The sequence below is a fragment of the Ranitomeya imitator genome, chromosome 1 (assembly GCF_032444005.1).
Source record: "Ranitomeya imitator isolate aRanImi1 chromosome 1, aRanImi1.pri, whole genome shotgun sequence".
In the NCBI taxonomy this organism is placed as follows: Eukaryota; Metazoa; Chordata; class Amphibia; order Anura; family Dendrobatidae; genus Ranitomeya; species Ranitomeya imitator.
In genome coordinates, this window is record NC_091282.1 from 1103450037 (window position 1) to 1103465693 (window position 15657).

General features: G+C 47.8%; 1 protein-coding gene across 6 annotated transcripts in view; it reads right to left on the reverse strand.

Annotated features, from left to right (window-relative positions):
* CENPU (centromere protein U) overlaps positions 1-15657 on the reverse strand; it is a 226321-nt gene that overhangs the window by 58841 nt on the left and 151823 nt on the right. For all 6 annotated transcript variants that reach the window (XM_069744313.1, XM_069744312.1, XM_069744311.1 and 3 more), the window contains one exon: positions 3058-3178. In XM_069744313.1, the coding sequence (XP_069600414.1) occupies positions 3058-3178 (121 nt within the window). The remainder of the gene's footprint in view (positions 1-3057; positions 3179-15657) is intronic.

Here is a 15657-nt window from a genome sequence, read left to right on the forward strand (position 1 = left end):
GAGGGAAGCCATGGACTGTGTCAGAGAAGAAGCCCACTCAGGGGGGCTGGCACCGCTGTGTTCTACAGTAGCGGAGGGCTCCCGAAAGCCTGAATCTTCACAGTCTGTACAGAGGGGTTTTGGATGCTTCCGCAGTAGGGAAGCATTGCATGAGATACATGAGGCGTAGATCACCGTGTGCGTTTTATCTGCCTTTTTATAAGCCTGTGACTGAGACATTTTGCAGATGTTTGTAGGGAGCTGCAGATGCTGCTGTTAGCTGTAGGGATGTGCCTGGGTTAGCAGAGTGAGCCTGCAGCGGAGGGGTTAACTATGTATGTGCCGTGGAATGGGTAAAGCAGCGTGCGCTAGCTTACCCAGATCCTGCGTCCGTGCCCCCAGTTGCCACCAGAAAAGGTCGTCCTGCCACGGAATAGACTCCTGGAGCCAGGCTTCCGTTGTCTAGGAAGTAGTCCCCAAGAATTAAGTCGGCGCTTCCCGTTTGCAACGAGAAGCGCCAGAAAGAGTAGGCGGAGCTATGGGAGGGACACAGATGCAATATGCAGCGTCCTGGGGAGAAAGCCGGCTGGCCAGCGCCAGTGGAGAGGGGCGGAGTTGGTCAGGTGGGTGGGATCTTGGCCTACCACGGCCAGAAGCCAAGGCCTAAATTAGCGGCCGCGCTCAGAGCAGACGGCCGCGGTCAGAGCAGACGGCTGGTCAGAGCTGGGGGGAGCTGAGGTCAGCGCTATGGCATGCCGCGACCAGGACTGTGGTCGTGGCGGAGGGGACAGCTCCAGCCAGGACTGGGGGGGGGGGTTTTAAAACGGCGGTGATGCCCTTCAATGACGCGCAGGGACCGTTCAAAGGAGAGAAGACACCTTGTATCAGGAATATTAATCCCTTCTGGGCTCCGGACCTCCGCATTTGTGCATTTGTCTCCAGGTACTCACGGTTTCTGTCTTCCTCAATCCACCATCCCTTTGATAGGGAGGTGGAGAGGGTCCATTTGCCTCCTGGCATCAGCCGCTTTCTGACAATGGTGGTGCAGGGGCACATAGCTGCTGCAGGAAACTGCTTTTTGGTTAAGGCCTAGCTCCGGAAGGGGGTACGTGATGGCGACACCTCATGTTCCCGTCCGTTGTTGGTGTGAGGAGAGCGGACCCATTATCTGCCCCTATCAGAGCCCAGGCAGATGTAGAAGTTGCAGGTGGGGGTACAGGGAGGCGACACTCCGCGTTCCCGCCTGTTGATGTTTTAGGGAGATCGGGATCTTAAAAGGCCCTGTCGCCCGTCCAATCCGTGAAAAAAAATGGAAAAAAAATTGAAAAATAAAATAAAGTCTGGGTCTGAAATCAGACCCTAGTGCCTCCTAAAGACACTAAGCACAAACTGGTTCACAAGAGAGCCAGCAGAGGGTGTATACTGTGGAGGAGGAGTTAACATTTTGTGTATTTGCTTAGTGTCCTCCTAGTCGCAGCAGCATAACACCCATGGTCCTGTGTTCCCAAATGAGGTGAAGGAGAAATTTAAATGGTGCTCCCTCCCTTCTGAGCTCTCCCGTGCACCCAAACAGTGGTTTACCCCCACAAATGGGGCATCAGGGTACTCAGGATAAGTTGGACAACAACTTTTGTGGTCCAGTTTCTCCTGTTAACCTTGGGAAAATAAAAAATATTGGGGGCTAAAAAATCATTTTTGTGGAAAAAAAATGATTTTTTATTTTCACGGCTCTGCATTATAAACTTCTGTGAAGCACTTGGGCGTTCAAAGTGCTCACCACACATCTAGATAAGCTCCTTGGGTGGGATCTAATTTCCAAAATTAGGTCACTTGTGGGGGGTTTCTACTGTTTAGGCACAACAGGGGCTCCCCAAAAGCGACATGGCGTCCAATCTCAATTCCAGCCGATTCTGCATTGAAAATGTTAAACGCGCTCCTTCACTTCCGAGCTCTGCCATGCGCCCAGTAGTTTACCCCCACATTTGGGGTATTGGTGTACTTAGGACAAATTGCACAACATCTTTGGTGGTCTAATTTCTCCTATTACCCTTGTGAAAATAAAAATTTTGGGGCGAAAAGATCATTTTTGTGGAAAAAATATGATTTTTTATTTTCACGGCTCTACGTTATAAACGTCTGTGAAGCACCTGGGGGTTCAAAGTGCTCACCACACATCTCGATAAGTTCCTTAAGGGGTCTAGTTTCCAAAATGGTGTCACCTGTGGGGGGTTTCCACTGTTTAGGCACATCAGGGGATCTCCAAACGTGACATTGTGTCCGATCTCAATTCCAGCCAATTCTGCACTGAAAAATTCAAACGGCACTCCTCTTTCAAGCTCTGTCGTGCGCCCAAACAGTGGTTGACCCCCACATATGGGGTAGTGGCGTATTCAGGAGAAATTGCACAACAAATTTGGAGTTCATTTTCTCTTTTTACGCTTGTGAAAATAAAAAAAAATTGGTTCTGAAGTAAAATGTTCGTAAAAAAAAGTTAAATGTTAATTTTTTCCATCAACATTGCTTCAGTTCCTGTGAAGCACGTAAAGGGTTAATAAATTTCTTGAATGTGGTTTTGAGCACCTTGAGGGGTGTAGTTTTTAGAATGGTGTCACTTTTGGGTATTTTCTGTCTTGTACACTCCTCAAAATGACTTTAAATGTGAGATGGTCCCTAAAAAAATGGTTTTGTAAATTTTTTTGTAAAAAAAAAACTTGCTAACAAAAAAAAAATTTGTTTCCAAAATTGTGCTGATGTAAAGTAGACATGTGGGAAATGTTATTTATTAACTATTTTGTGTGACATAGCTCTCTGGGCATACAAATTCAAAGTTTGAAAATTGCAAAATTTAAAAAATGTTCACCATATTTCCGTTTTTTTCCTAAATAAATACAAGTAATATAGAAGAAATTTTACCACTAACATGAAGTACAATATGTAATGAAGAAACAATATCAGAATCAGCGGGATCCATTAAAGCGTTCCAGAGTTATAACCTCAAAGTGACAGTGGTCAGAATTGTAAAAATTGGCCTGGTCATGAAGCTGCAAATTGGCTCCGTCACTAAGGGGTTAAACAAACCTGTGCAACTTGATATATTTTTCACATTCCAAGAGTACAATATCTAGTTCATTCAAATTTTTCACAGACTTGGACACAACCACTGGAATCGAGGTGTCTTCAGGGGCTATGTTCGTGTTACCTAAAATCAAGTAGAATAATTATACAAAAATCGACACTGACAGATACAATAGTAAGGGCGGAATGATACTCTTTAACATAAAGTAACAACTTTTTTTCACATTTTTTAAATAATTTAGTCCAGCATCAAAAATGACAAACCATTGAAAATCACTTCATTAGGGTAATTTGTTTTCATTCCAGTAAAAAAGAGCATTTGTTTGGCTACCAACTCTAGTTTTTCCCCAGTCTTTACATTCTGATATCAATGCAGCTATTAATTTGGAGCCCAGATGACGGCAGTGAAATAGGGATTTTTGTGTTACTCACCGTAAAATCCTTTTCTCCGAGACGCTCATTGGGGGACACAGGACAGTGGGTGTATGCATCTGCCGCCAGGAGGCTGACACTAAGTAAACTTGAAAAAAAAAAGTTAGCTCCTCCTCCATCGTATACACCCTGACACTGGCTACCAGAGACTCCAGTTTGGTGCAAAAAGCAGTAGGAGAACAAAACACAAAAAATAATATAACAGCATAAATACAGAAGCATTATGTCTAGAAAAGATCCTACTGACTAATGTAATCAGATATAACCAAAGCAGCCATAAGGCTACCAGGGAGGGAGCTGTGTCCCCCAATGAGCGTCTCGGAGAAAAGGATTTTACAGTGAGTAACACAAAAATCCCTATTTCTCCTTCGCCTCATTGGGGGACACAGGACAGTGGGATGTCCTAAAGCAGTCCCTGGGTGGGAAAAATACCTCACCAGTCAAAGACATCCAGATGATGGTTGTCTATAAATGCGCCACTGCCGCTTGAAGAATCCTTCTACCCAGATTTGCACCTGCAGAGGTCTGGGAGTGGACATTATAATGTTTGACAAACGTATGCAGACTAGACCAGGTCGCAGCTTTGCAAACCTGTTCTGCTGAGGCCTGGTGCCGAACGGCCCAGGAAGCCCCCACCGCTCTTGTTGAATGAGCCTTGATTCCGGCCGGAACCGTCATGCCCATGGTGCGATAAGCCTCCTGAATGGTTGCCCTTATCCACCTGGCCAGGGTAGATTTTGAAGCAGCGCATCCCTTCCTGCGACCCTGCGGAAGGACAAACAGAGCATCTGTCTGGCGAAAAGGAGCCGTTCGGGAAACGTATCTCCTCAGAGCCCTTACCAGATCCAACGTATGGAGAGCTTTTTCTACACGGTGCGTAGGTGCCGGACAAAAAGAGGGCAGAACAATATCTTCATTGATGTGGAATGACGAAACAACCTTCGGCAAAAAAGACGGTGCTGGTCTGAGAACTACCTTGTCCTGATGAAACTGCAAAAAAGGGGAACGACAAGAAAGGGCTGCCAGCTCCGATACCCGTCTTATGGACGTTATGGCCACTAAAAACACGACTTTCCAAGAAAGAAACATCAAAGAAATATCTTGAAGAGGCTCAAAAGGAGCGTTCTGTAAAGCCCTTAAAACCAGATTAAGGTCCCAAGCTTCCAAAGGAGTCCTATAAGGAGGGACCTTATGAGCGACTCCCTGGAAAAAAGTCCTGACCTGACGATTCGTAGCAATCTTGCGCTGAAAAAGGACTGATAAAGCCGAAATCTGCCTTTTAAGAGTACTTGGAGCAAGCCCAGAATCCAGGCCTACTTGAAGGAAGGCTAGAATGTTCGGAAAGGAAAAACGCAGAGGAGGCAGCCCACGCTCTCTACACCAGGAAAGGAACACCTTCCAAGTGTGATAATAAATCTTGGCCGAGACGGGCTTACGTGCACTGATCATGGTATCCGCCACTTCTTGAGAAAACCCTGCCTGGGTTAAAACCCAAGATTCAACGGCCAGGCCGTCAAACGTAGGACCTCTGAGTTCTGGTGGTAGATCGGCCCTTAAGATAGAAGATCCGGCCGATCGGGGAGCCGCCAAGGAACACCGGCGAGAAGTTGTACCAGGTCTGCATACCAGGTCCGTCGTGGCCAATCCGGGGCGATCAGGATGGCCGGTGCTCTCTCTGATTTGATTTTCTTGATTACCCTCGGGAGCAGTGCCAGAGGAGGGAACAGATAAGAGAGATGAAACTGGTTCCAAGACAATACCAGCGCATCCACGGCGATCGCCCGGGGGTCTCGGTACCGAGAGACAAAACTGGGCACCTTGGCATTCATCTTGGACGCCATTAGATCCACGTCTGGAGTCCCCCAAAGATGGCAAATCTGCAAAAATACCTCGGGATGGAGAGACCACTCCCCGGAGGCCAGACCCTGACGGCTTAAGAAATCTGCCGCCCAGTTTTCTTCGCCCGGAATATGGACCGCTGAGATTACAGAGTGATTCCTCTCTTCCCAGAGTAGGATTTGCTTTACCTCCCTCATGGCTGCCTTGCTGCGGGTGCCCCCGTGGTGATTTATGTAGGCTACCGCTGTGGCGTTGTCCGATTGAATTCGGACAGGGCGACCTGCCAGAAGATGGTGGAAATGTAACCAGGCTAGTCGAACTGCTCGAATCTCTAAGATATTGATGGGGAGGGCTGATTCCAGAGGAGACCAGAGCCCCTGAGCAGTGTGATGAAAGAATACTGCTCCCCAACCCAGGAGACTGGCATCTGTTGTGACCACTAGCCAATTGGTTGGGGGGAAGGGCTTCCCCCTGAGTAGAGATGAGCTGTTTAGCCACCAAGAGAGGGTCATCCTGGCCTGGAGAGACAACCGAAATCTGCGGTTGAGAGAGAGAGGATTTCTGTTCCACACTGATAGGATTGCTTGTTGGAGGGGTCGAAGATGAAGCTGCACAAACGGAACCGCCTCTATAGTCGCAACCATCTTCCCTAACACCCTCATGCCAGACCGAATCGTATGAGGGCCTGGTTGTTGAAGATTCCTCACTTCCCGCCGAAGGGCTAGGACCTTGTCCTGGGGAAGGATTGATAGGGCTTGAGAGGTGTCGAAGATCATGCCTAAAAATGAGATCTTCCGGGTCGGCTGTAGGGATGACTTCCTTAAATTCACCAGCCAACATAGACGAGAAAGGGTGTCCAGAGTGAAGCCGACATTTTCCCTGCAAGATTGAAAAGTCGGTCCCTTGATCAGCAGATCGTCCAGGTATGGCAAGACAATTATACCTCGGGAGTGCAGAATGGAAACCACAGTAGACATGACTTTTGTGAACACCCTGGGAGCGGAGGCCAGCCCGAAGGGTAATGCCGTGAATTGAAAGTGTAGATTGTTTACGGCAAACCGGAGAAATCTTTGATGAGGTGGAAAGATGGGAATATGTAGATAAGCATCCTGAATGTCTACTGAGGCCAAAAACTCTCCCTTTTCCAAAGAGGCGATGACTGACCGGAAAGACTCCATCCGAAAGTGACGAACGTGGACAAACCTGTTTAAGAGTTTGAGATCTAGGATAAGCCTCACTGCTCCGTCCTTTTTGGGCACTACAAAAACATTGGAATAAAAGCCCTGAAACCTTTCCTCCCTTGGAACAGGAGAAATGACACCGCTGATACGAAGGGACTCTACGGAATTGAACAGGCTTTGACGAAGAGACTCGGACCTGGGAAGACGGGATGGAAAGAACCGGGGAGGAGGCAGCTGAACCAGCTCTATTTTGTACCCTGAAGATACGAGCTCTCCAACCCACCGGTCGTGGATTACCTGAAGCCAGACCTGGCGAAATAAAAGTAGACGTCCGCCTACTCTGTTGGAGACACCCAGAGGAGGCCTCCAGTCACTTAGCCGAAAATCTTTGAGTCCTAGATCCTCTGGATCTAGTAGATTGGGGACGCATTCTTCCCCCCTGGCTGGCTGTATAAGGGGTCCGACCGTCTCGGTCCTGATTGGGTCGACCCTGCGCAGGAGAGCCTGAAACTGGGGCCCATCTAACGTTGCGAAAGGTTCTAAAACGGGCCTGAAATTGGCGATGAAAAGGCTGTCTAGACCTCTGCTGAGGAAGAAACTTACTCTTTCCTCCTGTGGAGTCAGAAATAAGCTGATCCAGCTTCTCTCCGAACAAACGACCACTCTGATACGGTAGGGATGTAAGAGATTTTTTAGAGGTAGAATCAGCCCGCCAGGACCTTAACCAAAGGGCCCTTCTGATGGCAATAGCATTAGATGCCGCCGAAGAAGCACAATCTGCCGCATCTAGGGATGCGTTAATCAGATAACTACCAGCCATTGCTACCTGAGATGACATTTCTGCCAATTCTGCTGACAAATTACCTTCTTGGAGAGCCTTAGATAACGACTCTGACCAAGAAATCATAGCCCTTGCAACCCAAGTTGCTGCAAAGGAAGGAAAAAGTGCTTTACTTGAAGCCTCAAAGACGGAACGAGCCAAGCTCTCTATAAGACGATCCGTAGGATCATTAATCGATGAGCCATTAGGGAGAGACAGCAATGTGTTAGAGGCTAAACGGGACACTGGAGGATCTACCGAAGGGCTTCCTGCCCAGTTACTACAAAGTTCCGAAGCAAAGGGATACCTGGCCTTCAGAGCTCTTTGCCCTGAAAAACGCTTGTCCGGGTGCTCCCGTTTGCGTTGAATCAGATGCTCAAACTCAGGGTGAGAGGAAAAAACCCTATGGGCCCGTTTAGCCCGCTTAAAAGAGACCTTATGATCAGAGGATAAGGCGAGCTCGTCCTCTATCCCTAAAGACTGATTGACAGCCTCAATCAGGCTATCTACCGACTCCTGAAAACCAGGTTTCTCAAAATTAAGAGACCCTTCTGACTCGTAATCAGTCTCAACTTCCCCGCTTTCTGCAGGGAAAGGAGAACGAGATACGGAACTCCAGGATGCGGAAGCACCTGAGTGCCTGGATGACGCTTTGCGAATCCACTTTCCATGCGTCTGTCTAGAGCGAGTGCGGCCCCTGCAGGCCGAAGGCTCCTGAGACCCCGAGGCCCTCTCCGAGACAGGTGGACTACCGTCCCTGACTGCCGGGGTCTGCAGAGATTTGATCGCTTCAGTAAGGGACGCCATGGATTGCGACAAGGACGTGACCCATTCTGGTGGAGCTGCCCCAGCATCTGCTTGAGGAACCGGAGCCGGAGAGACTACTGGAGAACTGGCGGGGGGGGGGGGGAAGGGGGGCTCCTGGGCACGTTCAGAGTCACAGGCCTCACAGAGGCGATTACTTTGGGCGTGCGGAAAAGGGGCACGACAAGATACACAACCGGTAAAAAGAACCGTGTGAGTCTTAACCCTTCTAGACATAACGATCCGTAAAGCTATACCCAGGGCCAGAGACTGGGACAAAAAGAATGCTTCAGCCAGATGGAGGGAGAAGCACTTACCCCGGTCCTGTGTCCCCTCGAGTACCGTGATGGATCCTGAAAGCACGATGCGGAGCCCAAAAGCGCTGTCTTATATGCACAGCAGGCCTTAGGGGGGAGGGACCGCCAAACGATGCTGCGGCCTGGAGCAGGCCCGAAGCCGGGGCCTCAATTTTTCCCCCCTTAGAGAGAGGAGAGCCGGAACCGGAAGTGACGCGCCGGAGGGGGCGGAGCCTCACAGCGCTGCCTGACGGCCGGAAGTCCCGGGCTCCAGGACGCTACCCCACGCCCGTAGCAGCCAGGCAGGGCCGAAGTCTCTGGGGGGACAGCGGCGCCGATCATACCCGCAGCGTCGCTCCTAACACCGCGACGCTGCTCACCAAGACGCCTCAGCAACGCTAAAAAAGACACCGCACTCCCGGAGGACGCAGCAGCAGGTAATGCCAGGAGCCCCCCTTGTCCTACCGCACTCAGCGAGGGGTAGAACAAATGACGGTGCAGGCACCCTATCTCCATTATCCCCAGGATAAGGAGAGGGACCGTCCACCACCCCAGGTAACACCCGTAGGGGTGTAGAAATCAGGGGGAAACACACGGACATCTTACGGGCACCTGTACAGCCTGGAGTCTAGCTACCTCAGGGTGGTCAGGGCTAAGTCCGGTGAAGAAACCCACGTAGCGGGGAAGGATACGTGGAGAAACATCGCACGTACTTGCCCGTTGATGGTTTGGGGAGACGGACCCTCAAAAAGGTCCGTCGCCCCTTCAATCCAAAGATGTTGAAAAATCGGGTCCAACGATCCAGGACCCAGAGATGTGCCTCCTTGAGACACTAAGCATAAACTGGAGTCTCTGGTAGCCAGTGTCAGGATGTATACGATGGAGGAGGAGCTAACTTTTTTTTTTTCCAAGTTTACTTAGTGTCAGCCTCCTGGCGGCAGAAGCATACACCCACTGTCCTGTGTCCCCCAATGAGGGAAGGAGAAAGATTCAGTTTAGCACGTGCGTCTCACTAACTCTGGGGCTAAGCTATTGCAGGAGATTATTCCGGTAAGCACAACACTCAGAGAAAACAGGTGCTGTACTCCAAATTAGTACGTTCTGATATCAGTGCAGCTAAAGGTACATAGACTGGTGAAAAGCAGGGGTTTAGAAACCACTTGCATACATTTTTATTTATTTTTTACAGGAATGAAGGCAAATTCCCTAATAAAGAGTTTTGCAACATTTCATAACTTTTCATACTGGAAAATAAAAATGAAAGTTTATTTACTTATTAACATATGAAAATACTAGGTGTAACAAGAGAGTGCCCCAGTTCTTGGTGAATAGGAAGCCGGAATCATTAGGCAATGGGTTTGTGCCTCTCATTGCCCAGCGCTACAATGTGAGCGTATAGATGCAGCATACATATTCACTGTTCCAAATGTTTTGTCTTAGGAATTGCACATAGAGGTCTGTTTATGGATCTCTATACTCAGGTCTATAAATATAGAAAGTTACGATAAAAAGTAACGGTTTATAGAATTCATTATTAGCATAGAATAATATCTTTACAAGAACAGCTTGTCTATGGGATTTTCGGCACAGGATGCTGTGCTAACTGGTTCATTTAATTAGTCTGCCTTTCTAAAACTTTGTCGTTTTTGCATTGATTGCTTGATGTGGGAAATAATTCCATGAATGTATTCATCTTATCACCATATCTGAGCATCAGGAACATTTATGTGGCCAATATATCTGAAGACGAGGCCATTTATTCCTGTTCAGGTGTAGCATTGGAGATACCGTAGGTTTTTCTACACTACCTAATGTGCAGAGAACATGCATGCCATGTATAACCTACTAAGATTAACCTGCACCCACAAAATAACTTTCTTAAATTTAAGAGCGAGGCATATGGAGGACCAAACTTTTTAATTAAAGGGGTATTCCAATCTCCAAGACCCCAATCCTAATATGTAGTAGGTGTAATGATAATAATAGCAAATATCTTCAATTATAGTATACTGTATATAGTATAGTTTTTCTGACTTGCTATGTCTCTTTCCTCGTGTACAGGCATTGCAGGACCTTAGGTAGCCATGGTTATGACCACTAGCAACTAGCTGTCACTTCATCAGTGGACGTAACCATGGATACCTAAGGTCCTGCAATGCCTGCACATGAGGAAAAAGACATAGCAAAATAAAAAAAAATGTACACTACATTTCGAATTGGAGGTATTTTATTATTATTACACCTACTTCATATTGGGGACTGGGTCTTGGAGATGGGACTACCCCTTTAAGTTATGGTTATAAATCAACAAACTAAAGCTGCACTTTGTGCAGCTACAGCATGCAAACATGAAATAAATGAAATTGGAATTGTATTGCTGCTCTAAAAAATAAGTTAAAGGAATTGTCAAGTCCAAATCGATAAGTATGAAGTCATTCTGTGAGACTGCAGACATATGAATCCCCCCAGTGCGCACTGTTGGGAGTTGGTTTCTGACCGTGAACTGGAGGGAATGCATGAGTAAAGCTATGTGCACACGTTGCAGATTTTGATGCGGATCCACAGTGTTTATTAATGCGTGGAATTGCATCAAATCCAGTGTAGTGCACAAGCAATGTTAGTCTATGTGAAATTGACATTTGTTGTGAACATGCTGTGGAAAAAAAGTGCTGAATCACAGCGGGTTTTTTTTCTACAGCATGTCAATTTTTTTTGCGGATCTGCGGCGTTTCTGCACCCATTGACATCCATTGTGTCAGGCCAATCCGCAGCAAAACCGCAGGTTTAAAAAAGATCTGCGGATTTGATGCAGATGTGCCTGCGAGAAACGCTGCAGATCGGGAGGAGGAAAGTGTGTGGGCAGAGACTGTGTGTGTGGACGGAGACAGTGTGCGGAGAAGATGTGCATGTGTTTGTGTGTGTCTGTGGGGCTGTGTGTGTCTGTGGGGCTGTGTGTGTCTGTGGGGCTGTGTGTGTCTGTGGGGCTGTGTGTGTCTGTGGGGCTGTGGGTGTGCGGAGAAGATGTGCATGTCTGTGTGTGTGTGCGTGGGTGCACGGGCTGTATCTATGTGTGTGCGGGGCTGTATGTATGATGTCAGTGCTCTACAGGGCAACCGCGATGAACTAATAGGCGGAGGTAATCCTCAGCGATGTATATCATACCACCGCTGCCAGGAGAGAGGTCACCCAAGTTCATTCTCACTGGCAGCACTGTGTGAGAAAATTCCAAAGCAGCATTGCCGTAAAGCGAGCCTGAACTCGTATAACCTCCTTAGCGATGACCTGCAGGAGCCATTATCACCTTATGTCACTGTTCTAAAAGGGAGATTGTCTTGGGACACTCGTTATTAATTGGACTGCGTTGGAACAGGGAGTATATTGCTGTTTTTTTTTTTTTTTTTTGCAGGTGATCGATGGCTTCAGGGAATTAGGCGTGGTTGTAAGTATGGTGAAATTAAGAATATTAAAATACTTTTTTCTGGCTGTGTCTTTATTTAACCCCTTTCTGACATTAGATGTACTATCCTGTCGAGGTGGGGTGGGCCCGTATGCCCATCGACGGGATAGTATGTCATAGCGATCGGCCCCGCTCACGGGAGGAGCACGGCCAATCGCGGCTGGGTGTCAGCTGACTATCGCAGCTGACATCCGGCACTATGTGCCAGGAGCGGTCACGGACCGTCCCCGGCACATTAACCCCCGGCACACTGCAAACAAACATGATCGCAGTGTTCCGGCGGTATAGGGAAGCTCACGGGGGGAGCGCGGCCAATCGCGGCCGGGTGTCAGCTATCGCAGCTGACATCCGGCACTATGTGCCAGGAATGGTCACGGACCGCCCCCGGCACATTAACCCCCGGCACACTGCAAACAAACATGATCGCAGTGTTCCGGCGGTATAGGGAAGCATTGTGCAGGGAGGGGGCTCCCTGCGTGCTTCCCTGAGACCCTCAGAGCAAAGCGATGTGACCGCGTTGCTCCGAGGGTCTCTTACCTCCTCCTCCCTGCAGGCCCGGATCCAAAATGGCCGCGGGACAATATCCGGGTACTGCAGGGAGGAAGGTGGCTTACCAGCGCCTGCTCAGAGCAGGCGACGGGAAGCCTTCCTGCTGTGCATGTCAGATCACTGATCAGACACAGTGCACAGCAAATTGTCAGATCATTGATCTTACACTATAACATGATGCGCCCCCGCAAAATAACTGCCCATGAATTGAGGAAAATCAAACGTGAAGCTGCCAAGATGCCATTTGCCACCAGTTTTGCCATATTTTAGAGCTGCAACATTACTGGAGTATCAAAAAGCACAAGGTGTGCAATGCTCAGGGACATGGCCAAGGTAAAGAAGGCTGAAAAACGACCACCTTTGAACAAGAAACATAAGATAAAACGTCAAGACTGGGCCAAAAAATATCTTAAGACTGACTTTTCAAAGGTTTTATGGACTGATGAAATGACAGTGACTCTTGATGGGCCAGAGGCTGGATCAGTAAAGGGCAGGGAGCTCCACTCCGACTCAGACGGCAGCAAGGTGGAGGTGGGGTACTGGTATGGGCTGGTATCATCAAAGATGAACTTGTGGGACCTTTTCGGGTTGAGGATGGAGTGAAGCCCAACTCCTAGACCTACTGCCAGTTTCTGGAAGACAACTTCTTCAAGCAGTGGTACAGGAAGAAGTCGTTATAGTTCAAGAAAAACATGATTTTCATGCAGGACACTGCTCTACCACATGCCTCCAACTACTCCACAGCATGGCTGGCCAGTAAAGGTCTCAAGAAGAAAAAAATAATGACGTAGCCCCCTTGTTCACCTGATCTGAACCCCATAGAGAACCTGTGGTCCCTCATAAAATGTGAGATCTACAGGGAGGGAAAACAGTACACCTCTCGGAACAGTGTCTGGGAGGCTGTGGTGGCTGCTGAACGCAATGTTGATCGCAAACAGATCAAGAATCTGACCAAATCCATGGATGGAAGGCTGCGGAGTGTCATCATAAAGAAAGGTGGCTATATTGGTCACTAATTTTTTTTTTGGGGGGGGGTTGTTTTTACATCTAAGAAATGTTTATTTATAAATTTTGTGCAGTTATATTGGTTTACCTGTTGAAATAAACAAGTGAGATGGGAATATATTTGGTTTTTATTATGTAGCCTAATAAATCTGCATAGTAATCGTTACCAGCACAAACCGATATCCTCCTAAGATAGCCAAATCTAAAAAAAAAAAACACTCTAACTTCTAAAAATATTAAGGTGTGATATTTCTGAGTCTTTTGGGTTGATTGATAACATAGTTGTTGATCAATAATAAAAATAATTCTCTAAAATACAACTTGCCTAATAATTTTGCACGCGGTGTACATACCCTGTGGTCCCGGGTCATAAACCGACAAATCACCACAGTGCACAATGAGGCCCACAGAGTGACTGCAGACTTATCGAAATGGACCCGACAACCCCTTTAAAATGAAAATACTTGGCACATAAATTGGCCATTTCATGTGGGCTCAACAGCAACCGACAAGGTGACCACCTTTGCTTGGAACCCAACCTCTCGTAGAGTAAAGGCTACAATTAAATGGGTTGGTAGGATCAAGCAATAACCAAAAGGCCATAGGCTTATGGGTGGAGTGTTCAGCCAGAAAGCCTGTGTATACAAATATAGGGATTTTTGTGTTACTCACCGTAAAATCCTTTTCTCCGAGACGCTCATTGGGGGACACAGGACTGTGGGTGTATGCTTCTGCCGCCAGGAGGCTGACACTAAGTAAACATTAAAAAAATTTAGCTCCTCCTCCGTCGTATACACCCCGACACTGGCTACCAGAGAATCCAGTTCGGTGTGCAAAAGCAGTAGGAGAACCAACAAATAATATTATCAGCCTAAATACAGAAAATTTATGTCTAGAAAAAAACCTCACTAACTGATAATATCAGATACAAAAAGACAGTAGCCGCCAGGGAGGGAACGGTGTCCCCCAATGAGCGTCTCGGAGATAATGATTTTGCGGTGAGTAACACATAAATCCCTAGTTCTCCTTCGCCTCATTGGGGGACACAGGACTGTGGGTGACCTAAAGCAGTCCCTTGGTGGGAAAATAACTCACCAGTAATGATTATCCAGACAACAGTTGTCTATAAGTGTGTCACCGCCGTTTGAAGAATCCTTCTACCCAGAGTCGCATCAGCAGAGATCTTGGAGTGGACATTGTAGTGCTTGGCAAATGTATGCAAAGTAGGCCAGGTTGCAGCTTTGCAAACCTGTTCTGCTGAAGCCTGATGCCGAATCGCCCAGGAAGCCCCCACTGCTCTAGTAGAGTGAGCTTTGATTCCAGCCAGAACCATCATGCCCTTGGCGCGATAGGCCTCCTGAATGGTCTTACATATCCACCTGGCTAGGGTAGATTTCGAGGCCGCGCATCCCTTCCTGCGACCCTCTGGGAGGACAAACAGAGCATCCGTCTGACGAAAAGGAGCCGTTCGGGAAATGTATCTCATCAACGCTCTCACTAGGTCCAACGTATGGAGAGCTTTTTCCACACAGTGCGTAGGCGCCAGACAAAAGGAGGGAAGGACTATATCCCCATTAATGTGGAACGAGGAAACAACCTTCGGCAAAAAGGAAGGTGCTGGTCTGAGCACTACCGTATCCTGATAAAAACGTAAAAAGGGAGCACGACAGGAGAGGGCTGCCAGCTCTGATACCCGCCTTATGGAAGTTATGGCCACTAAAAATACAACTTTCCAGGAAAGGAGAGTCAAGGAAATATGTTGAAGAGGCTCAAAAGGAGCTTCTTGTAAAGCCCTTAAGACCAAACTAAGGTCCCAAGCTTCCAAAGGAGTCTTATAAGGAGGGACCTTATGAGCGACTCCCTGAAAAAAATCCTGACCTGTCGGTTAGTAGCAATCCTGCGCTGAAAAAGGACTGATAAGGCTGAAATCTGTCTTTTAAGAGTACTTGGAGCAAGCCCTGAATCCAGGCCTGCTTGGAGAAAGGCTAGAATATTTGGGACGGAAAAATGCAGAGGAGGCAGCCCGCGCCCTCTACACCAAGAAAGAAAAACTTTGCAAGTGTGATAATAAATTCTGGCTGAAACGGTTTTACGGGCACTGATCATGGTATCTGCAACCTCTTGGGAGAACCCTGCCTGAGTTAAAACCCAAGATTCAACGGCCAGGCCGTCAAACGTAGGACCCCGGAGTTCTGGTGGTAAATCGGCCCTTGAGATAGA